Source organism: Peromyscus leucopus, chromosome 1, assembly GCF_004664715.2.
Source record: "Peromyscus leucopus breed LL Stock chromosome 1, UCI_PerLeu_2.1, whole genome shotgun sequence".
In the NCBI taxonomy this organism is placed as follows: Eukaryota; Metazoa; Chordata; class Mammalia; order Rodentia; family Cricetidae; genus Peromyscus; species Peromyscus leucopus.
In genome coordinates, this window is record NC_051063.1 from 93983842 (window position 1) to 94007080 (window position 23239).

Below are 23239 nucleotides of genomic sequence, written 5' to 3' on the forward strand. Positions count from 1 at the left end.
CCCACAACACTGGACTCAAAGCTTCTTGGCTCATCATCTCTTCTGGAGAATTTACCTGCAGTGCAATCTAACCACAACCAAGATCAACAGAATTGCCATCTCAGACTTCCTACAGGAACCAAGTTCTTGTCACTGTTTCGGTGATGATTTTACTTGAGCCCAGATCACAGGGTTTTTTGTCTGTTTGTGTGTGTGTGTGTGTGTGTGTGTGTGTGTGTGTGTGTGTGTACATCTAAGAGATTAAACTCAGGTATTGTTCTTCCAGAGCCATCTTGTTTCTTTTCTTTTCTCTAAAGTTTCTTTTACTTCATGTGTATGAGTGCTTTGCCTGCATGCGTGTATGTGCACCACATGTGTGCCTGTTGGATTCCCTGGAACTGAGCCACCAGATGGACGCTGGTAATCAATCCCAGGTCATCTGCAGGAGCAACAAGTTCTCTGAACCTCTGAACCAGTTCTCCAGTCCTCCCGTCTTGTTTCTTAAGACACTGGGATCTTGGGGCTGGAGAGATGGCTCAGTGGTTAAGAGCACTGGCTGTTCTTCCAGAGGACCTGAGCTCAATTCCCAGCAACCACATGGCAGATCACAACCATCCGGAATGAGATCTAGTGCGTTCTTCTGGCCTGCAGCCATACATTGCTAATATTCTGATCCTGCCCCTTGGAGCCCACCCTGCATCCTGAGGTAGAAGCCTCTTCTTAAAGAAGAACTCTGCCCATCTTTCTCTGTCTCTCCCTCATGTGCACCCCTCGACCACTCTTTCTCTCTTCTTTCATATCTTCATCTCTCTATAAAAAATTAAATCAGGGCCGTGGTGGCGCACACCTTTAATCCCAGCACTTGGGAGGCAGAGCCAGGCGGATCTCTGTGAGTTCGAGGCCAGCCTGGTCTACAGAGTGAGTTCCAGGAAAGGCACAAAGCTACACAGAGAAACCCTGTCTCAAAAAACCAAAAAAGAAAAGAAAAAAGAAAAAAATCGCAAATAAATAAATAAATAAATAAATAAATAAATGACACTGGGATCTTGAGCTTGCCAATTAGGTTAGACTGCCAGGTCAGAAAGCTTCAGGACTCTGCCTTCCCCAGCTCTGAGATTACAAATGTGTCACTCTGCCTCACTTCTTAAATTGGTGCTAGGTACTAAACTCAGGTCTTCACACTAGCCCTTTCCTACAAGAACCTTACTGAATTATCTTCCTACCCCTCCCTCCACATTTTCGAGACAAGGTCTTGCTTTGTAACCCTGACACTTCTCAGTCTTGGTGAGAATCTTCTTTCCTCAGCCTTCTCAGCGCTGGGATTTCACATATGTGCCAACACACCAGCTTTCAGTTCCTTTTTAAAAGTGAGGCTCCACCTTCTTACTTGATATATTACTGTAACCTTCCAAGTCTAATATAAATTAACTTTGCATGAATGCATACATGCCCACAAGCAAACACATAATTTGTGGTTCCCACAACTAGAATTGAACCTAACACAGTCTATTACTTGGACAAATTTGCAAAATTTATTTTTTTATGCTCCATGTCCTTCCCTGTAAATAAGATCTGATCATAGACTTTTGAAGAGAAAGAGTTAATACATTTAAAAGTACATAAAACAGCCCCTGGCTCCTATGGCATATTCAATAAATATTAGCTAATATCATTATTAGCTGAGTCCTATACTGTTTGTATTTATCTCGTAACCAACGTTTTATAATAATTTGACAAAGCAATGACAGAAAACCATCTGTATGTTTTAAGAACATTATAGAATCTTGTCTATTAACATGTTTAATTGATTAAATATTCTTCCCATTGTTCTAATTTTGAGTTTTTTCCCGTTTACAAAAGATACAAATCAGGTATGTGAAGTTTAGATTAGAAGCATATATGTAAATGTAAAATAAATATATGAAATATTATTCCAAAATTATACTGAAGCTAGACAACTTCATTCGGTCCTGGAAACAATTATTAAGAGTTGGTCTTCTTTCGACATATGAAGACGCTTGATCACAAGTTGAAGGAGCATGTTTAAGAAAAACAGATCTCCTTGGTGTTAACTCCAAATGGAGAATTTTCTGTCGTTGGCGCAGGGTTTGAAACAATCCAACCTTCAGCCACTCCTGTGAAGTCTCACAAGACCAAAATTTTGTAAATAATGGGCCCCACTATCTAGTACTACTTGTACTTTCACACACAAAGTATTATCTATTTCAAGGTGCCAATCTAGGGAATGTCTTCAGGTCTACTGGGATGCCACACGATACCAAAGTGAAGAGTGCACACAGCCTCAAACCTAACCATGCCCTTCTGGGAAAAAAGGGAGGACAAAGATGGATGGCTTAAAACATCCAAACGTTGCAGCCCACCAACGGAGGGTTCAGGAATAAGCTGGTAACTGTAAGGGGCACCTCAGAAAAAGAAGAAGTCTAGGGACTTTCTCTTTCGTCCCACACCTTGGCCACCTGGGAGACCTGACCTCGGCGGGGCCGGAACCCCTGACTGCCACGGTCAAGAATGATGCACAGTGGAGAAAGTGAGTTTTCCTCCCCGCTTCCCGGTACGGCGTGTCCGGGTCACGGAGTAGGGCCTTGAAGAAGTTGCTGAGATCCAGCAGCTAGGGCTCGCGAGTTTCCGATCCACACCTGTCAGCGCCACCCGCGCAGGACACCTGAGCCGAGGGGAATGCCGCCCTGGGCCTCCGCCTATCTAACGGCATCACCTAGGTGGAACTGGCGAAGCCCGGGAATCCGCTCCTGAACCAGCGCTGAGCCAACCACGGCGGACCGGGACTCGGAGAACAAGAGCCCCGCAGGCTACAGCCGGGCTCTCCGGGACCCCGCTCAGCCAGCTAGCAGCCCGCTCCGCGCCTCAACCAAGCCTGGGCCCTTAGTCCCGCCTTACTGCTCAGCGCGGATTGGTGGCAGGGATAAGCTCTGGCGCTGATTGGACGGCGGCGAAGTCGCTCCCGCAGACCGTAGCGTCTAGCCGCCCCGGAGCACTCAAAGGATGTCCAGGCCGAGCACCGCGCCGGCCGCGAATCGGAGCCCTTAGAGGTGCCCTAGGCGGTATCCCCGAGCTGACGGCATCTCCCCGTCCCGCATCCTCCTCCCCTCGGTTTTGTTTTTCATCCCTCCCTCCTCCCTCCAGTCCGCGACGACTGGCTCTAGACCCGGCTCTGGCCTCGCTGAAGGTGAGGAGCAGAGCCGCCGGCGAGTGGGCCGCTCTGAAATGGCCGCTAGCCTGAGCTGTCTAAGATGGCGCTCTCGTGCTGGGCTGGGGACCGTGGCGCCGCGCTGCAGCCCAGCCGCGGCCGAGACAGGAGGCTGCTGAAATGGAAAGGGGTCGGGTGTTGACACGACTTCATGTCGACCGCACAGGTGGTGACATCCTGGGGCGAGAGAGATCCTCAGGCCAGCGTGGGCAGCGACGGGAAGCGAGCGTCCGGGGGCGTGGCGGGCGGCGGGCAGCGCACACCTGAGTCCTCCCCGACAAGTCACTGAGGGATGGCTGCCCCTGGCCGCGGGGCAAGGTGAAAAAGGTCGAAAAGCTCGGAGGTCCCGGCCTAGATGCCTGGCCTCTCCTGCTTCCTAGCCTTCGTGCTTGGCCTGTGCTCCCGCCCCTTATGGAGATAGTGTTCACACCTAGGACAGCCCCACGGCGAAGGCCAAGGCTGAAAGGACAGCTTACCTTTCAGTTCAGGCCAAAGGGAGTGAACTGAACACAGGAGCACAGGTTATTTGTCCTCAGGAGTTGGCGGGATGTACCTCTGAAGAGAAAGGCATGAGGTGCTGCTTTAAGAAAATGAAGCTACTTGTTCTCTGCCCACTTGACGACAAGGGGAGGAGGGGTCTGAATTTTATGGTGAACCATTGGTTCCATGAAATGTTTTTGTTTTCGGGTTTGTTTGTTTGTTTGTTTGTTTGCCAAATTCAAATCAAGGCTGAAAAGAGAGGCCACTGCTAAGGAATGGATTTTATAACTGCTGCCCAGTTTAAGATTGCTGCCTCTGGCAGTTGCAGCATGCTGGTAATCTGTTTCTGCACACACACCAACTCTTAGTACCAGATGGTTGTGGTGCTTGATGAAGTAGAGGAAAACTCACAAGTACTGGTGAAGCACATGGGCTGTACAGTCAAACTTCTGGGGCTCAGTTCTTGATTCTTCACTAACAAAATGTGTTAACCTAGCAGGTAACACCTTCTCTGTGTCTTTCTCTAAAGTGCAGTCATTAACATTCCCAGATTTTTGACAATTGGATCAATTAACCTATGTGAGGAATTGAGCACAGATCCTAACAGCTCACAGAAAGTAATAAAAAGTCACTCAGTGAGCACTAGTTGTCAGATTGGGGACAGAATTTGGTCATCATAATGGCATATGTCATATAACACTTGCCTGTATGATTTCATTTTAGATTCAGCGTTTAGTTTTAGAGATATTGAAATGGGGCTGTACTTCTTAAAAATAGGCTTAGTTTTGTTTGTTTTTTCCCAAAAAAATTTTCTGTGTTGTCAGTGGGTAAAGAAGCATTTCAAAGCAGGGAAACTGCCAGAATAGGAAGTAAAATGAAAATATTAGCATGTTTACTACCTGGTAGGCACAGTCTGTTTATATCCAAGAGCTGCACTGCAGTGAAGAATCGTTTGTATTGACTATTTAAAATATGAATGTTCATAGTGGAAGTTTATAGTTCCGATTGTCACAGTGTCTAATTTTAACCTTTCTTATTCTAGGCTTCTGGTTACTCCCATTCCCACCCTATCCTTTAATTTTATTCTTTTGAAGAATCTGCATTTCAAGCTATCAAGTTGGAGAGAGTGATTGCAGAAAGAAGTGTTCATTGTTCAGGTATCTTACCTACTAGCTATTAGCAGGAAAACCATTTGATTTAAGGGTCTAAAAGGAAAAGAGAGAGCTTAATTTGTAACCACATGAAGTTTAAAATCAACGGGATCGATCTGTATAGCTTACAAATTTAGTTTAAAACTTAGAAAACAGTATTCATTAAATGGTCTTAAGTTCGCATTACTCTTGTGTTTCTTTTATTACACGAGAGAAAAACCTACTAAAGTAAGTTTATATTTTCTTAAGATTTTGATTATTACCTCTAACACAACAGTAGTCAGTAATTAGTAACACTGTGTATTACTTTTAAAAAAAAAGTCTTTAAGATAATATAAATAGATATGTACTTTTAAGTCTAGAGAAGTAGTATCTGCTTTTTGGCTTGTAGTTTATTCTTCATTGTAAATACATAATGCTTAGGATACACTAGAATTCTCTGTCCTGGAACACTGTTTTCAATATAGCTTATTAGAATTGTTGCAGCCCTGAAGGGAGACTTCTGATACATAATACTATCAACATTTAATGCATCTAATGACAGTAGTTATCAGAAAGATAAAAGCAATTCTAAGATACTATCTACTATGAGATAAGGTTGGTAAATTATAGGCCACACAGTCTGTTTTGGTACATAAAGTTTTATTGGAACACCCACCCATTCTTTAATCTGTTGTTGTGCTATAACTACAGAGTTGAATAGTTGCATCAGAGCCTGTATGACCCACAAAGCAAACATTTTTACTGTATGGTCTTAAATGTTTACCAACCCTTACCATGGAAGGATTCCTAAAGATGTTTCCAAAGAGCTCTTCCTTAAAAATGTACATATGAACTCCTTCTTATTTCGTAGCTTAATAGTTCCCAGTTATTTTTAGTATGTTAATATTCTCTGAGTGTTTTGAGAAAAAAAATGATACTAGCAATAATTTTCTTTATAGTTTAATATAAGTTGATTTGAATGTAAGCTTGACTACTAAACTCATTTCTGTAGTTTTTATTTTTATGTGATAATCTGCCTTTAAGAAAGGTGTGCCATACCTGAGAGTACCAGAAGTCGAATGAGAGATCACCTGATAAAAGAACAAGTGATGTTCCACTTCAAAGTGATGCATAGGCAGCATTTATGAATTAACTGATGTGTTGCTATATATCTTCTCTCATCTTTGTTTCTTGTTTTACAATTTCAAAACATTTGTGATACTCGGTGTTAAGTCTAAATTAACCACATTTTGTACCACAAACTCGTTACCCATGGATCTTTTGCTGAAACAAGGAAGTCTTAAACAAGAAGCAGAATCATTTTGTTACCAAATTGTATCTGAATCAGACAGTCCAAAGGTTGGAGTAGTACAAAGTGAAGATGAACCATTGCGGTCTTCAGTTTCTATAAAACCAGAAGGTGAGCTTTCCAGGGTCAATTTTATGTCCAGTTCCAATAAAATAGCAACATTTAGTAAGAAAATAAAAAGAAGAAAATATGATGAAAGTTATTTGTCATTTGGATTTACTCACTTTGGAAATCGAGATGTACCTCATGCACAATGCATATTATGTAAGAAGATTTTGTCCAATAGCTCTTTAGCTCCTAGTAAGCTTCGAAGACATTTAGAAACTAAACACATTGCATATAAAGACAAAGACATCAGCTTTTTCAAGCAGTATCTTGATTCACCTGAAAACAGTAAACCTCCAGCACCTAAGACTGTCAATACAGATAATGAAAGTGCTACAGAAGCATCATACAATGTAAGTTACCACATAGCCCTGAGTGGAGAGGCTCATACTATTGGAGAATTGCTTATCAAACCTTGTGCAAAAGATGTAGTGATGCGGATGTTTGATGAACACTATAGTAAAAAAATAGATGCAATACAACTCTCAAACAGTACTGTGGCACGCCGAATTAAAGATCTAGCTGCTGACATTGAAGAAGAGCTTGTTTGTAGACTGAAAATTTGTGATGGGTTTTCACTGCAACTAGATGAATCAGCTGATATTTCAGGACTTGCTGTGCTGCTTGTGTTTATTCGTTATAGGTTTAATAAATCTATTGAGGAAGACCTACTCTTATGTGAATCTTTGCAGAGTAATGCAACTGGTGAAGAAATTTTCAACTGCATCAACAGTTTTATGCAGAAACATGAAATTGAATGGAAAAAATGTGTTGATGTTTGCAGTGATGCTTCTAGGGCAGTGGATGGGAAAATTGCCGAGGCTGTCACCTTGATAAAATATGTAGCTCCAGAAAGTACCAGTAGTCACTGCTTCTTCTATCAACATGCATTAGTAGTTAAAATAATGCCTGCATCTCTAAAAAGTGTGCTAGATCAAGCAGTCCACATTATCAGTTACATCAAAGCTCGACCACATCAATCCTGGGCACTAAAAATTTTATGTGAAGAAATGGGTGCTCAGCACACAGCACTTCTTCTGAATACAGAAGTGAGGTAAAGTTCTTTTAAGACTTTTTGAGCTTCGGCACAAACTATTGGTTTTTATGGATTCTGCTTTTCGACTATCCGGTTGCTTAACAAATTCATCTTGGCTGCTAAGACTTGCTTATCTTGCTGACATTTTTACTAAATTAAATGAGGTTAATCTGTCAATGCAAGGAAAGAATATAACATTGTTTACAGTGTTTGATAAAATATCGTCATTGTTAAGAAAATTGGAGTTTTGGGCCTCATCTGTAGAAGAAGAAAACTTTGATTGTTTTCCTACACTCAGTGACTTTTTGACTGAAATTAATTCTACAATTGATAAAGATATTTGTGGTGCTATTGTGCAGCATCTAAGGGGTTTGCATTCTACTCTTTTGAAATATTTTCCTGTAACAAGTGAGAGTAATGCTTGGGTTAGAAATCCATTTACAGTAACTGTTAAACCAGCCTCATTAGTAGCACAAGACTATGAGAGCCTGATTGATTTAACATCCGATTCCCAAGTGAAACAAACTTTCAGTGAACTGTCATTAAATGATTTTTGGAGTAGCCTAATTCATGAATACCCAAACATTGCAGGACGTGCTGTTTGTGTACTCCTTCCTTTTGCAACAATGCACCTTTGTGAAACAGGGTTTTCATATTATGCTGCAACAAAAACAAAATACAGGAAAAGACTTGATGCTGCACCTCATATGCGGATCCGACTTAGCAACATTACACCCAATATTAAACGAATATGTGGTAAAAAGACACAAAAACACTGTTCTCATTGAAATTGGACAGTTTGGGATGTCTCTTGATAATGTAAGATGAAAATAAAAGATTATTTACTTCATCTCTAGTATTGGAATTTTAAGAAACTAAGTCAAAAATTCAAATGTCATTGCTATTATTTCTTACATTGTAAATTTCAAAGGGTTCCATAGTCACAACTGGGAAATGATGATCCATAAAATAAATAAAGTTCTAGTTCCTTACTTAGTGTAGCACTTTAGAGTGTAGTTCCTACCCTTTTTCTATCCATGTTTGCCCTACAACTCTCCAGTTCTGTGAAATGTCTTTCCAGTCTCTTAAAAAAACAGCAATTTCATGCTTTCAGGTCTCAAAAACTCAGTCATCCACATCTTGCTTCCTGGTGACTTCTACTTACTTTTCAATACTATGACTTAATTTGCCATGATGCTTTTTCTAAATATTTCAGTTTTCACCCTATTTTATCCTGTTGTATACTCTGTGTGTGTGTGTGTGTGTGTGTGTGTGTGTGTGTGTGTGTGTGTGTGTCTATGTGTGTGTGTAGTATCTTGTGATTTTAAATGTTACTGGGCTGATCCTTTAGAGCATCTTACCCAGCTCCCAGCTCTCTACCTTCATTATCTGGCAAAAGCCTTTACTAAAGTTCAGTAAAAAGGAGAGGAGGAGGATAGTGAAGGAGAACCAACAAAAAAATGGAAATGGAGATTTCTTACTTCACTAGTTGGTATGGTGACGTGTACATCAAGTTTGGGGGGTTTTGGCTGTGGCTCAGGTACTCTGTTAGCTAGAATTCAGTATGACCCTTCTGCGAAAGTCATTGAGGAATGTCCCATCATTTTGATACACTCTGAACTACAGAGGGAAAGGGGAAGAAATAGTGAAGAATACTTCAGATATTTTCTCAGTTCTTCTTAGATTATTGCAAATTCCATTGTGCTTTAGCCTAAATTAATGAGGTTTTTTGTGTAAAGTACTTGGATGGCTAACTTAATTTATTAATGCTATTAATTTATTCTTGGAGTACTATAAAACATTCCTTGTTGACTTGCTGTCTCTGGACTACTTTTCCCATGTCATGTCATATAACATTGGTAACCAATTCTGTTAAATATTTTGTGTTGCTCCTGGATTCAAGAGCTACTACAAATAGTCATTATTTAATCTCACTTACTGAAACATTTATTCTCCTATTTTGGCAAATTGTGGTAAAATGACTTGGGCTCAAACATCCATTCTACTACTTAACTAAATGTTTGACTACAGCATTCTGAACTTTGTTAAATTTCCTTTTAATTCTTTTTTATTTATCTTATTTTATTTGGGGAGGGGTCCCCAGACAGGGTTTCTTTGTGTAACATTGGCTGTCCTGGAATTCGCTCTGTAGGCCAGAATAGCCTCAAACTCACAGAGATCTTCCTGCCTCTGCCTCCCAAATGCTGGGATTAAAGGTATGCACTGCTACCACCCAACTCAGTTAATTCATTTTTAAAATTAGCTTTCAGGGTGATTTTGAAAGTTAAGTGAGACTGTGTTTAAAGACTATGACCCAGAATAGGTGTATGGCATATGTCCTCTACTGTATCAAGTGTTCCCAATAAATTTGACTTAATAATTCACTAAGAGGCTCAATAGTTGTCTAAGCCAGAAAACATATTTTGATATGAGGCAAAATGAAGCACTTCTGTCCAGGTTCTCCCATACTCCTGCCTTTGTCAGCTTATTAAACATCTGTCTATCTGTCACCTCAGTAAATTGTTGTTTATGATTAATGTTTGTAACAACACTGTAAGACTTGGACTTGAGCAAGGTCACACCAAATGGTAAAAGTTTAGTCTTTCTTAAAGATGATACTTTTCTCTGTCATTGCCTTTCAGACTTTTCAAAGAAAAAGTGACTTTATAATTCAGCACAATATTCCCTCCTAAAATCTGAACATTTGAAATGTTTTTTTTTCTAAATTCATCCAAAATGGACCATCTACTTTAAACTATAACTTTATTTTCTTGTAAAAAACAATATATAAATCACTGTAATATAAAATTAAGTATTCAAAAGTACATCATAGTTTCCCATACATAGTGTACATTCTATGAACACACCTGGTATTAAATATGCCCCAGTTTGAGAAGCATGCACAGAGCCGAGTCTGTATCTGTCTTGTACTGAAATCTGGTAATTAAAGACTCTGTATGTGATTGCTGAGCTTGATTAAATCTCTCTCCAGGATGTCCCACTCTTCAAATATATTCTTTTCCTGAACCACATTTCTTTTGGCAGTCTGGTTTCTTCTATTTAAATTCAGTCTCATTAACTAGGACCCTGTTACCTGCTATTGGGTCTCTAAGGCTGACCTTGCCCAACTTGATACCAACTCAAGAATTCCGAAACCTATCTGGCCCCTTGTGTTTTGATGAGCATGCATAACTAGAGAGAATGGGCTCTTAGCATGCATGTAAAGATGATCTGATGCCGGCTAGAGGACAGACTTGACTCCCACATCACAACTTCTTCTAAAATGCTCTAATCTCTTAGTTCTAACCAAATCCCCAGAGAGAAGACTCTTTCTCTCTATGTTTAAATACTTCTTGCCCTTCACAATTGGCTGTCTGTTCTATAAAAACCAAAGTTAGCAACACTGCCAGTCTCCCTTTCTTGACTGTTTACAAGCCTTTTGGTTATAGTGTCAGACAGCATCCTTGAGCACAGGAGCCTCTCAAGCCAGAGGGAAGCCACTATCTGATAACTGATAACTTTACACACACACAACACAAAAGAAATGTTGAAAGAAGAAATAAATGTCATTTGACTTGAGTATCTACTTGGGGTCTAAATGGTATCTTCAAGGCACTATCAATGACAGCTACCCTACCTGCCTATCAAGCAGTGATGCTCAGATGTGTTCAACCCCAAAGGACTTTATCTTGTAATCTCTGTATTTCAAATAGTTGAAATTACTTAGATTTCTTTTTTTTTTTTTTTTTTTTTTTTTCCATCACAGGCAATTTATTTTGTTCTATTCATTCACAGTTAATACAGAAAATACTTGGAAACATTTCCATATAATGTTTGACACAGAAACCATCAAATAGAAGTATACAATGTTGACAGGAGGCAGTACATTTATAATTTATAACCCCAAATGTATTTATAAATTAGAAATGGAAAGATCTACAAATGAAATTATGAAGGTTCACCAAAGTCATTTAATCTGTCAGTTTCTCATTCATTTTTATGTCTTAATAATATTCTATTGTATGAATAAGCCACATTTTATTTCTCTCCAGTATTTGATAGCTATTTGAGTTGTTTTAACTTTTTTACTATTAGCAACACACTGCTGTAAACCTTCATGTACATGTTTCATAGGTGCACATTTTCAGTAGTTTGAGGATATATTCCTAAGGGTAGAATTGTTGAGTAACAGAGTAACAATGTTTTGCATTTTGACCAACCACCAAACTGTTTTGCCATAGTGGCACACCATTTTACAATCTCACCAAATCCTTGTTTTTAAGGCTCTGATTTTTGTACAAAAGCATTCAATCATTCTGTCAGACCAAACCAGGAAAAGTAAGCTATAGTTCAGAGCTGTTCTATTCCATTTACTATGCAAAGCCATTCTTGGCGTTTGCAACTCTCAGCCCTTTTGAGTATTCTTGCAGTGTTCACCTTTTCCTCCACCACTTTTTTTTTCTTCTTTTTTTCTGGTTTATTCCTATCTATTACAAATGTATAAAAAATCCTCCATCAACGCTGCTGATAGCAGCAGAACCTTGAGAAATATACCTTTGGTTTGCCTCAGAAAAGGAACACATATTGTACTGTAAAGTTTATAAAATTGGCGCAAAACATTGTGATAATGTTACAATACCAGTTTTAAGAGTTCAGTGACTAATGGGGAGCCGATGGGATACATGCAGAACTGTGAAAGCGATCTCACTTAGCCAGCTGTACACGTAGACTGTAAATCTACATTCAGATCATTTCTGATCTAAGACTATCATCTCAGTTTATCTGTTGAGGTCAACCAGGAAACCCTAGAATATACCTTGATTTTTGCAAAAAACAAAATAGGGGGAGGGGTTTTTTCAGCATTTCAGTCCACGAGTAACAGTATCCTAACAGGCAAAGTGTTCTCTCACTGTCAACATAGAATGAACTGCTGCTGGAGGTCAACTTGGGCTTTAATTTGCATTAGCGCTTACATGCATAGTAGTCCAAGTTGTTGACCTCATGACTTTAAAAAGTAACTCTAAAAAAGTAAAATGGCCCTTCTTGGAAGACTAAAGAAAGACATCCAGCCATAGTTGTAAAAAATCTCATCAAAACAATATACCCTTTTATGAATTACGCCCCAATTAAAAAAAAAAAAAAAAAAGTAGCCCCAAATAAGAAGCAGCTCTGAAAAAGAAAATACAACTTAAGATATTTGAAAAAAACAAGGTGAATACAGGTTCAAAAATAATTAAGATACATTTTCTTAAGGCTACCTAGAATTAGGCTTTAAAGAATTCTACCATTTCAAGTTTACCACTAGTTACTAGATACCTATTTACAAACAAGATGTTCACCTTTTTTGTTCCTTTATCAAGAGAAAAATCTACCTTCAGATTATAAGGGTGGTGATGGGGAGGGACTAGAAAACAAGATTCAAACAATCCCATGTAAATATCACAATTTTCAAATGGAAGAACTCCAAACTGCACTAGAAGAACCAATCACTAAGACACTTTCCATTGAAATGATTTAAGTACAACTACATGGCACCAAGGTTTAGATTACTTAGATTTCTTAATGAGGATTGTTCCTTTTTAATCTCGACTTATATCCACACATAAAGACAATGGTGATCGAGTTTTCTTATGGGTCATTTATAAAACTCAACACATTTCTTTTTGGTTTGTTTGGTTTTTGGTTTTTGTTCTTGTGTATCCCTGGCTTTTCAAGAACTCTGTTTTTAGACCATGCTAGCCCCAAATTCATGGAGATTTGCCTGCCTCTACCTCCTGAGTGCTAGTATTTAAGGTGTGCATCACCATGCGCAGCAGCAACTTCCTTCCTTCCTTTTTTTCTTTTTTTTTTTTTTTTTTTTCCAAGACTGGATTTTTCTGTGTAGTTCTGGCTGGCCTGGAACTTGTTCTATAGACCATGGTGTGCTTAAACTAAGAGATCCACCTGCCTCTGCTTCCTGAGTGCTGGGATTAAAGACATGTGCTGCCACCACCACCACCCTACCAAACTTATGATCATAGAAAAGTGGATTGAATTTTCTAGTTAAAAGGTGAAATACAATTCTTAAAGCCTTCCTTAAACAGGATGAGAAACTAGTCTGTATTTCAAGAGCTTCAAAGGCAGCATTTCATCGGAAAAACTCCCTATTGCCTTAAGATTGTTTTATTCCCTAAAATGTAATTCACCTACAATTTACAAAATGGTCCATCAGCTTTGGAAATGTACCTGTGGAACTGCTTCATCTTTCTTTCTTTCTTTCTTTTTTTTAAGTTACTATAACTGACTACTGTTAATTAGCACAGTGGAAAGAATTCTAAAGTAGGTATCAAGAGATTTGTGTTCCATAACTAATTAACTGTCTTACATTTAAGTTCATGCCTCTCTAGGTTTTAGTTAATTTTTTAAATGAAAAGGATTGAACTGGCCGGGTGGCAGTGGTGCATACCTTTAATCCCAGCACTTGGGAGGCAGAGGCAGGCAGATCTTTGTGAGTTCAAGGCCAGCCTGATCTACAGAGCAAGATCCAGGACAGGCACTAAAACTACCCAGAGAAACCCTGTCTTGGGAAAAAAAAAAAAAAAGGATTGAACTGAAGTGAGTTCTAAAGTTTTATAAGATATGATCAAATTTTAAACCCAGATAAAGATTAGGGACTCAGTTATTTGAAATTTAAAGGTTTTGTGTGTGTGTGTGTGTGTGTGTGTGTGTGTGTGTGTGTGTGTGTGACTCAGCTGTTCAGAGCTCTTGTTGCTCTTTCAAAGGACCCAGTTGCCAGCACCCTCATGGCAGCTCTCAACCATCTATAACTCTACTTCCAGGGGATCCAACTCTTCTGACTTCTGTGGGCACCAGGAATACATGTGGTATATATACTTCTATCCATGTGGGCAAAACACTCAAACACATAAAATTAATAAACCTAAAAATTTTTGTTTGTTTTTTGAGACAGGGTTTCTCTTCATATTCCTGGCTGTCCTGAAACTCACTCTAGACCAGGCTGACCTTGAACTCACAAAGCTAACCTTTTTCAATTATCCTTTTACCATAATACTTTCCATCAATCCCAGCACTTGGGAGGCAGAGGCAGGCAGATCTTTGTGAGTTCAAGGCCAAATTTAACAAATTGCCCTTTCATAGATACTGACTGGAAAGAATGAAGTGTTTTGAGGGAGGGAGACATGCTTTGAAATTTGGGAAACATTTAAGGACAGGCTAAAATGTGCAGTTAGGTCCAGTTATCTTTTCCATCTTATGCATCCTCAGTTGGTAGAGCATAAATCTATCATAGTTACTAGTCTATTCCTGTGAGGAGATACCATGACCAAGGCAACTTATAAAAGAAAGCATTTTATTGGAGACTTGATTACAGTTTCAGAAGGCTAGTCCATAATCATGGTGGGGAGCAGAGCAACAAGCAGTCATGGCGCTGGAGCAGTAGCTGAGAGTTTTACATCCTGATCTGTAGACAGAGAGGGGCTACTGGGCCTGGTGTGGACTTATGAAGCCTCAAAGCCTACCCCTAAGGACAAACCTCATCCAACAAGGTCTTCTTAAATAGTTCACTAACTGGGGACTAAGCATGCAAATATATGAGCCTATGGGAGCCATTCTCATTCAAATTACCACAAGATTATATGTAGTTTCCAGAGTGTTCTTTGCCCCAATCCACAAGAAGAAACATTTTGCATTATGTTCTCTGTGTATGTGTGTATATACTAAAGTTCCCTAACAGCCCTAATTTTGCAAATGTGAGGTGCATTCTCTAGGTTTAAAGTTCTGTATTTAACTTATTAAATGATGGCTAAGACTGATTCATTTGGGGGTTTTAACCCACAATTTGAAAGAAATTCTTCAGGAACCTGGATCTAAGCCAATTAAGGTAGAGTATTACTCTAGCTACAGGATTAGTGTGTGGCTCAATACAGGCTAGTGAAAAGCAAAGACAATATTTAAGGGAGTTAGAAAATATTTCTTTACTTAAGGAAGAGATAAATATCCTGTGTGCTAGAATACTGTGGCACCATAGCTTAACACCTATGGAAGCCAATATATATAAATGAGTGCAAAGCCAAAAAAATTGATAAATTAAAACTTGGGCCTTAACCAAATCACACTTGATCACTACCTTGCTTTCATTTTTTTTAAAGTCAACTAGACTAATAAATGCTTTTTAATGTCCAAAAGAGTTTTAGTTGTGATTTCTATTATAAGCAAAAATCCATCTTAACATGATGGTCTAGAAGGAAAGCAAGAAGTAACAGAATTTCTTGAACTTTGCTGTGGTGTGTGCCATTCCAAAGTAACATTATTTTCTAGCCATCTACCAGTGTTTTCCATTTAAAACTACCACTGGTACTATTTTATAGATGAGAAGCTCAATTAGAACATGGCTTGATAATAGATATCATCAAATGTCTTTTTCTCTCAGTGGGACAACTTGATATGGATTTTTTTTTTAAGTTTAGGCTATGCTAGTCTTGAATTTGCTATATAATTGAAACTACAGATAAGGACCTATTCAATTTTCTTTAATTTGCTGAAGGTTAGCGTCTTAGTTAAGGTTTTGTTGCTGTGATGAGATATCATGATCACAGCAATTCTTTTTTTTTTTTTTTGGGGGGGGGGGGCGTTCAAGACAGGGTTTCTCTGCGTAGCTTTGCACCTTTCCTGGAGCTCACTTGGTAGCCCAGGCTGGCCTCGAACTCACAGAGATTCGCCTGGCTCTGCCTCCCGAGTGCTGGGATTAAAGAAAGGCATGCGCCTCCACCGCCCGGCTGATCACAGCAACTCTTATGAAGGAAAACATTTAATTGGTGGTAGCTTACAGTTCAGATGTTTAGTCCATTATCGTCATGGTAGGAATCATGGCAGCAATTGGGCAGATAGGGTGCTGAAGAGGTAGCTCAGAGTTCTACATTTGGGTGGACAGGCAGCAGGAAGGACAAGTGAGCCAGCCAGCTGGCCTAGCTTCATCTTCTGAAACCTCAAAGCCCACCTCACAGTGACACACTTTCTCCAACAAGGCCACATCTCCAATAATGACAGTCCTTATGGGCCAATGGGAGCCGTTTTCATTCAAACCACCACAGTAAAGATGATGAAATTTAAAAACAACACCTTAGTCAGTCATGATTTGCAGAGGAACTGCCAGGCAGAAGTAGTGTGAGTAGTTCTCTACATTAAAAGTTGTTTTTTGTCAAAAACTTTAAATAGGTTCCCTAAAGGAGCCATTAATATAAGCATGGCCCCTATCCAAGATACTCTTGAAAAGCTTAGTTTTTATAACAGTGGTACCTTGAAAGACTTCTGAGATCTTTCACTTTAAAGACCATTTTGAGAAATGTACACAGTAGTGGAGACTCATCTGTTTTTTGTTTCCTTGAGATAGGATAGCACAGAATTCGCTTTGTAGCCGAAGCTAGCCTAGAATTCTGTCCTACTCCAGCCTCCCAATTACTGAGAGTGCAGGTATGCAACACTGTTCCTGGCTTACGACTTGCTGGGTTTTTTGGTTTTGTTTCTTGTTTTTTTGAGTTTGGGTTTCTTTTCATAATGTATAGCACCTTTTATATCAGGCTCTTTGTGTAACTTAAATTGAACAATTACCTGATTTGACCTAGAGAAATAGAGTATACTAGTCAGGCCTGTAATCTATGAAAATCCCCAATTTTGTTGTCTTAGGGCTTCTATTACTGTGACCAAAAAGCAAGTTTGTGTAGTAAAGGGTTTATTCGGCTTACATTTCCACATCACTGTTCATCATTGAAGGAAATCGGGACAGGAATTCAAACAGGGTAGGAACCTGGAGGCAGGAGCTGATGCAGAGGCTATGGAGAGGTGCTGCTCACTGACTTGCTCCCCCTGGCTTGTTCAGCCTGCTTTCTTAGAGAACCAAGGACCACCAACCCAGGGATGGCACCACTCACAATGGGCTGAGCCCTCTCCCGTCAATCACTAATTACAAAAATGCCTTACGGCCAGATCATATGGAAGCATTTTCTCATCTGAGGTTTCTTCCTTTCAGATGACTCTAGCTTGTGTCAAGTTGATCTAAAATTAGCCAGGACTTTTGCTTTTGTTTTTATCAAGTGAGAGGAATGACTGTCACATGAAGAGACCTTAACTAGGTCCCTTCACCCGCACAGCTGCTGGATCTTGGCTGCTATGCCTCTCCCTACTCCTCCTCTCCTCTGAGAATTCTTGAGGAGTAGATTTTGCTGTTGGGATTATTTTAAGCATAATTTTTAAATTCTATTCTTCTTGAATCATGATTTTAAGGCTTCATATAAAGTATTCCTTCCTCCCTGCCCAAACTAGTAAAGGGGAACGGTGATCTGAATAATAGAGCATGGGATAAACTTAGACAATAGGACTTCATCCCACAGCTTTTCTCTGCTACCTGAAACAGTGTTTTAAAAATTAGTCCATCCATTTCAGAGCACTTCATAGGTGTTAGGTAACTCATTCTTCACAATTATATAACTAAGTCATACCTATTGAGAGAATTCATTGTTTAATACTTAGGAAATACTTTGTTCTTTTTACAGGAATCTTTAAAGGGCAAATGTTACTTTTTAATTCCAGATGATCAATGAAAAGACACTGTTAGGCTAGCAGAAAGAAACAACTGTAGTATTATCTTCAAAAATGCAAATGATTTTGGCGTGCTCGAAGAGTTTACCAGTTTCATTCAGCCACTCCGATTCATCATTTCTTTTCTCGACCAAGCACCTGTTCCAAGAGACACAAGTGAATACTTCTGCCTTAACAGCAACTCACTTTTGACGTGCATATCATTTAAATGTGCACATGGGATCTATCAAAGCACCATAGTTTGTTCAGACAGTTGTCATCAGGAATTAAACCATCTTTTCAGAAAGTCTTGTGTGTGTGTTGGGAGGGAGGATTTTGACAATAAATTGTATTTATTCCAGAAAACAGGTTACTCTAAAACCTGCAGTATCCAGACGAGTACAGAATTTTGCTTTCATCTATGTATAGTTCTGAGTTTAGTGACTTCTCAGTCTTACTCAATAAACTTGAGTTACAACATTTTCATATTGTTCTTGGGTTCATCATCAGTCCAACACTAAATTCTGCATTACTACTGAGTAAGCTGTATCTGTTGTACTTTTGATTATTTTTATACTTAAGAGAAAAGGCACTCTTGTTAACTAAACTACATGCCAAGAGATGAGTAAAGCTTATGAAGCAAAAGACCTGAAGTTGAGAACTCAAATTCTGTTAATCAATGAAAAATTGTTTAGTCTATATATAAAGCCCTTTCTGGAATTTAGTCAATGAAATAAACCAAGCCAGTGCTGTGTGTTGTATAACTGCTTATAAAATAGCCTTAGGGAGTCATGACAAAGCTAATGATAAATATTGCATTTTCAAGTCAAAATATTTTGAAACATAACCTTGACTATTTCTTAATAAACACTAACATCAGCTTCAAGAGAGCAGATTCTTTGAGTTCCTTCTGTCTTTGTATTCTGAACATAAAATAATTCCTTATGATTAATGTCTATTTACTGAGTAAAGGTTGAATGTTAGTTACACAGTAGTGAAGGAAAGGGTTTAGGCGTGATTCTCAGGTCTAATAACTTTCTAACTGTGAGACCCTGAACAAGTCACTTAAGTCTTCTGACCCTAAGTTTCTTCATCTCTTAAAGGAAAGTAATAATTGACCAAGCATGACAGCACACTATCATTGTAGGACTTAAGAGGTGAAAGTAGGAAGATGAGTGCAACATTAGCCTTAGCTACATGAGACTTAATCTCAAAAAAAAAAAGTATCTGCTCTGCCCAAAGTAAAGTCATCTAATTATGTAAACCACCATGGAAAATGCTGTAGCTTTATTTAAAGTCATTATTTTAATACCAACAGTGTTATAACAGAATGTAGCCTGCAAGAGTAGACTTGAGTTCATAATAACATTCTTTTTTCTTCAATAATATACTGAGTGTCAATTGCTTTATGTAATTGCATTTAATACATTTGTGAAGTAGACTATTAACCCTGTTTTAGAGACTAGGAAACTAAGTTTGTTATCTGATGCATTAAAAAAAGAAGAAGAAAAAAGAAAAGAAAATTTTAATTCTAGCACTTGGGAGGCAGAGGCAGACAGATCTCTGTGAGTTCAAGGCCAGCCTGGTCTACAGAGTAAGTTCCAGGATGGCCAAGACTATGCAAAGAAACCCTGTCTCAAAAACAAAACAAAAAATGGTGTTTTAAAGCTAGAGTAAGTTTTGAGAGTTTTTTGGTTGGTTGGTTGGTTGGTTGTTTGTTTGGTTTTTTTTTTTTTTTTTTTTTTTTTTTTGGTCCAGCTTAAGGGTTTAGGCGTGATTCTCAGGTCTAATAACTTTCTTTTTTAACTTTAATAAAAGTTTTAAAATTAATAACTTAATTTTTATGTTTATGTATTTATATACTAAAATATTGACCCGAGGACCTTATGCATGCTTGGCAAGCACGCTGCCAGTGATCTCTAGCCACAGCAGTATTCCTTAATTCACAGTTTTTAGCATGTCAGGAATCAAATGCAGCCTAGCTTCAAACTCTGCTTTGGAACCTCTCACAAGCTGGTAGTGAAAGTGTGGCCAGGACTGTAGTCGTTTTGAGACTCCACTAGGGAAAGGTGTACTTCCACATTTATTTGTGTCAGCAGGATGTGGTTTCTCTTGAGCTGTTCCAAGTTCTTTAATACGTGGACTTCTGTAGGGCAGATCACAACATACCTAAGCTGGCTTAGTCAAGGTGAACAAGTGAAAGTGCCAGGAAGACTGCAGTCAGTCTTGTTTGGAGACAGAGCTAGATAAATGTGCGTGCTAGATAAATGCTACACTGTTGAGCTACATCCCTATTTCTCAAGTCAATTTATTTATAATCCAGTTGTTTAGAATTGATACCCCTGTGTTTCTGCTGTGTTCTAGTCATTCAAAACAAGTCAACTACATGATCCTGTTCCTATGCAAGATGTGAGAGTATTACACAAGGGCATAGATACCAGGAGGCACAGATCATTGTCAGCAATTATAGGAGGCATCTCCCGTAGCCTGGGAGAGCTGAAGTTGCTTTTCCAGTTTCACATCGGTAATGGGTAGCAAACCTGAGACTCCCAAGTCACATGTGCCTAGCAGCAAAGCCAGTGTACCCATCTATTATTCTTCTCCCAGTGAATGTAGAGTGATGTTTGGCTGGCATAAACCCACTTAGAAATTAATAATTCTTCACTTTTTAAAATCTGTTTGTTCTCCAACATAGAATAAGCTGCTTTCATTCTAATTGTTTTTGCAAGGATTGTTCATCTTAAGCATTTTCTTCATAAATGTAAAGAGGTAAACTTTTCATTTTTTGTTTGTGATAACTGCCAAATTTCAGCAGTATCTGAATTTTCCTTTTTAAAAAAAGTATAAGGGGAAGTTACTTTTCAGCAAGGCTAAAGAAAATAATTTAGTAGATATCCTGGTACAATGAATAGACTGTGGGAGAACATATCTTTCATTTGTTAATTTACTCATAGTTTAGTCAGGGAAGGACATAGACATTTGTAAATAATAAAAGCATGTACAAGATACAGTATAAATCTAGTTAAGAAATAATGACCAAAGATGTATGACTCAAGAACTAATACAGGAAAAAATACTTTGAGCCTTGCCACAAATTTGAATTTTCCAGGTAACCATAACACTGAGTTTTTTATTATTATTATATATAATTATTATTATTATTATTATTATTAAGTCCAAGTTTAGATTATGAGTGGATTTATAATTTTTGAGGACATTCTGAACCAGTTCAAAACAACAAAAAACTAGATATTTGTCTGGGACAAGAGCTGTAGCTCGTAGTGAAAGCATTTGCCTCACATGTAAAACATCCTAGATTGAATACTCAGTACTGTCAAAAATAAATAAATAAATTACAAATAAAGCAGCATGTGTTCCAAAGAAGAATAAAGTAACAAAACTGGAAGAGTAAGTTTCAGAAACATTTTTTAGTTACTCCAAAAGACTAATTGAGGGTTTGGCTCAGTTGGTAGAGTGCCTCAAGTGTATGAAGTTCTGGGTTCAGTCCCCAACACTGTAAAACTGGGTGTAATGGTTGCACACCTTTAACCCCAGAACTTGGGAGGCAGACACAGGCATATCTCTGTGAGTTCAAGACCAGCATAGTCTACATAGTGAGTTCCAGACTGGGCAAGCTACATAGCAAGACCTTGTCTCAAAAAAACAAAAACAAAAAAAACCCCACAAAAACTATAGTGAAATACACACACACACACACACACAACTCCCCCCACACACACATACATACATATTCATGTCTGCATAACATAACATACATATGTAAAGAATACTTTATTATGAAGTACATTTAGATTTACAGAAATCTCAAAAATAACCTTCACAAAGAATCCCCTAATGTTAACATGGAATAATGATTAAAATTAATTTTAAAAAAACGAAGCCATTATAAAAATTAGAAATATGACTTATATATACTAGAACAAAAAAATAAAGTCAATGTTAATGATTAACATGTATAGATGGGTGCTAAATAAAAGGAGATTGATAGTTGCTCTATCCTTATTTCTACACCTATTTATTATGTTGTGTTACCTTCTGTATTTTGTGGATTTGAGTTTTCAATGAATTTATAACCCTCAATCTTGAAATTTTTGAGTCCCTAGTATTTCCGCTTGAATGAATTACTAAGACTCCTTTTAACATTTCTCACTCTATTTGGCAACACAAGGTGAATGGCTGTGTCTCTTTCAAACCATTTTCATTCTTTTTTGGTATGTAGCAGCAACCATATTTCCCCTGGCTAAATGGAACTCTGTTTTCTTTCATTGTTCCAGTGGCATAAGAAGCCCAAAATAAGGCCAGATGTGGTGGCACATGCCACCTGCTCTACATAGTGAGTTCTAGGACAGCCAGGGCTGTGTAGGAAGACCCTGTCTCTAAAAAAGAGAAAAAAAAAAACACCAAAATAATCCAACAATAATATAAACTTTCAGTTAAGTGAAGGTTAGGCCATTCTTGGGTTTTCTGGGGAGAGTTTTTTCTGGGGAGAGTATTATTACTTCCATGGATACTAAGATCTCTAGGCAAAGATCAAAGTTAAGGGACCAGAAAGCAAAATATGTTATGAGTTGGATCAGCAAGCGTAACAGATGAGAGAAGCAGCACTTGATGTTTGCTGCTGCTAGTTCACTAAGCATAATGCTGTAGGACAGGGATGAAGAGTAGAATGAAAATGTAAAGGATGTGTAGGTACTGGCCTGTCATGTATTCTTTGCCTTTGTTTGTAACTCTTCTAAAGTGTAAAAAAAAAAAAAAAAAAAAATGTGAGGGGGTGAATTTTCAAGACAGAGTTTCTTGTGTAGCCCTGGCTGTCCTGGAACTCATTCTGTAGATCAGGCTGACCTTGAGCTCACAGATCTTCCTGCCTCTGCCTCCAAGTGCTGGGACTACAGGCATGCGTGGGCCACTACTGCCCATCATAAAAACATTCCCAAAGGTTGTACAAAAACAGGATGTGGGAAATATTTGCCCTTAGATTATAATTTGCTAAACCCTGTTTTGGGCAGCACTGTAAATTTGAAAAGTACTCCCTCCCTGCTGACGTTGAAGCTAGCTAAGTTTAGAAAGCCATTTAAGAGTTCTAAAGCCCAGCTCTTTGTGGATAATGGGGTATAGTTAGATCAGTGAGTCTTGTGAGCATAGGGATTAACACTACTGTTTGATAATTTGTTTAAAGATGTGATATATGCCTATCTCCTGTGCATGGATTTACTTTTATATATCCCTTTTAGTGAAGGGTGAGAGAAATATTTATGTATGTTACTTCAGATATCCTTGATATGCAAGATCGTTCCTCAGTACTCTATACACAAGGCTTTCTGTGTCTGAATTTCCCAAGACTAAGAAATTAGTGAGAGCTCTTCCCCTTAGTGAGGCCT

General features: G+C 38.6%; 1 protein-coding gene across 3 annotated transcripts in view; it reads left to right on the forward strand.

The window, feature by feature from the left end:
* The first annotated feature begins 2215 nt into the window (after window positions 1–2215).
* Zbed5 (zinc finger BED-type containing 5) overlaps window positions 2216–23239 on the forward strand; it is a 46296-nt gene continuing 25272 nt past the window's right edge. The window contains exons 1-3 of one of the 3 annotated variants that reach the window (XM_028875838.2): window positions 2303–3184; window positions 4728–4842; window positions 5831–7510. In XM_028875838.2, the coding sequence (XP_028731671.1) occupies window positions 6091–7290 (1200 nt within the window). In that variant the 5' untranslated portion in view covers window positions 2303–3184; window positions 4728–4842; window positions 5831–6090 and the 3' untranslated portion in view covers window positions 7291–7510. Of the gene's footprint in view, window positions 3185–4727; window positions 4843–5830; window positions 7511–23239 lie in introns of those variants that run through there. The other 2 variants (XM_028875839.2, XR_003735216.2) reach the window with 2 other exon arrangements.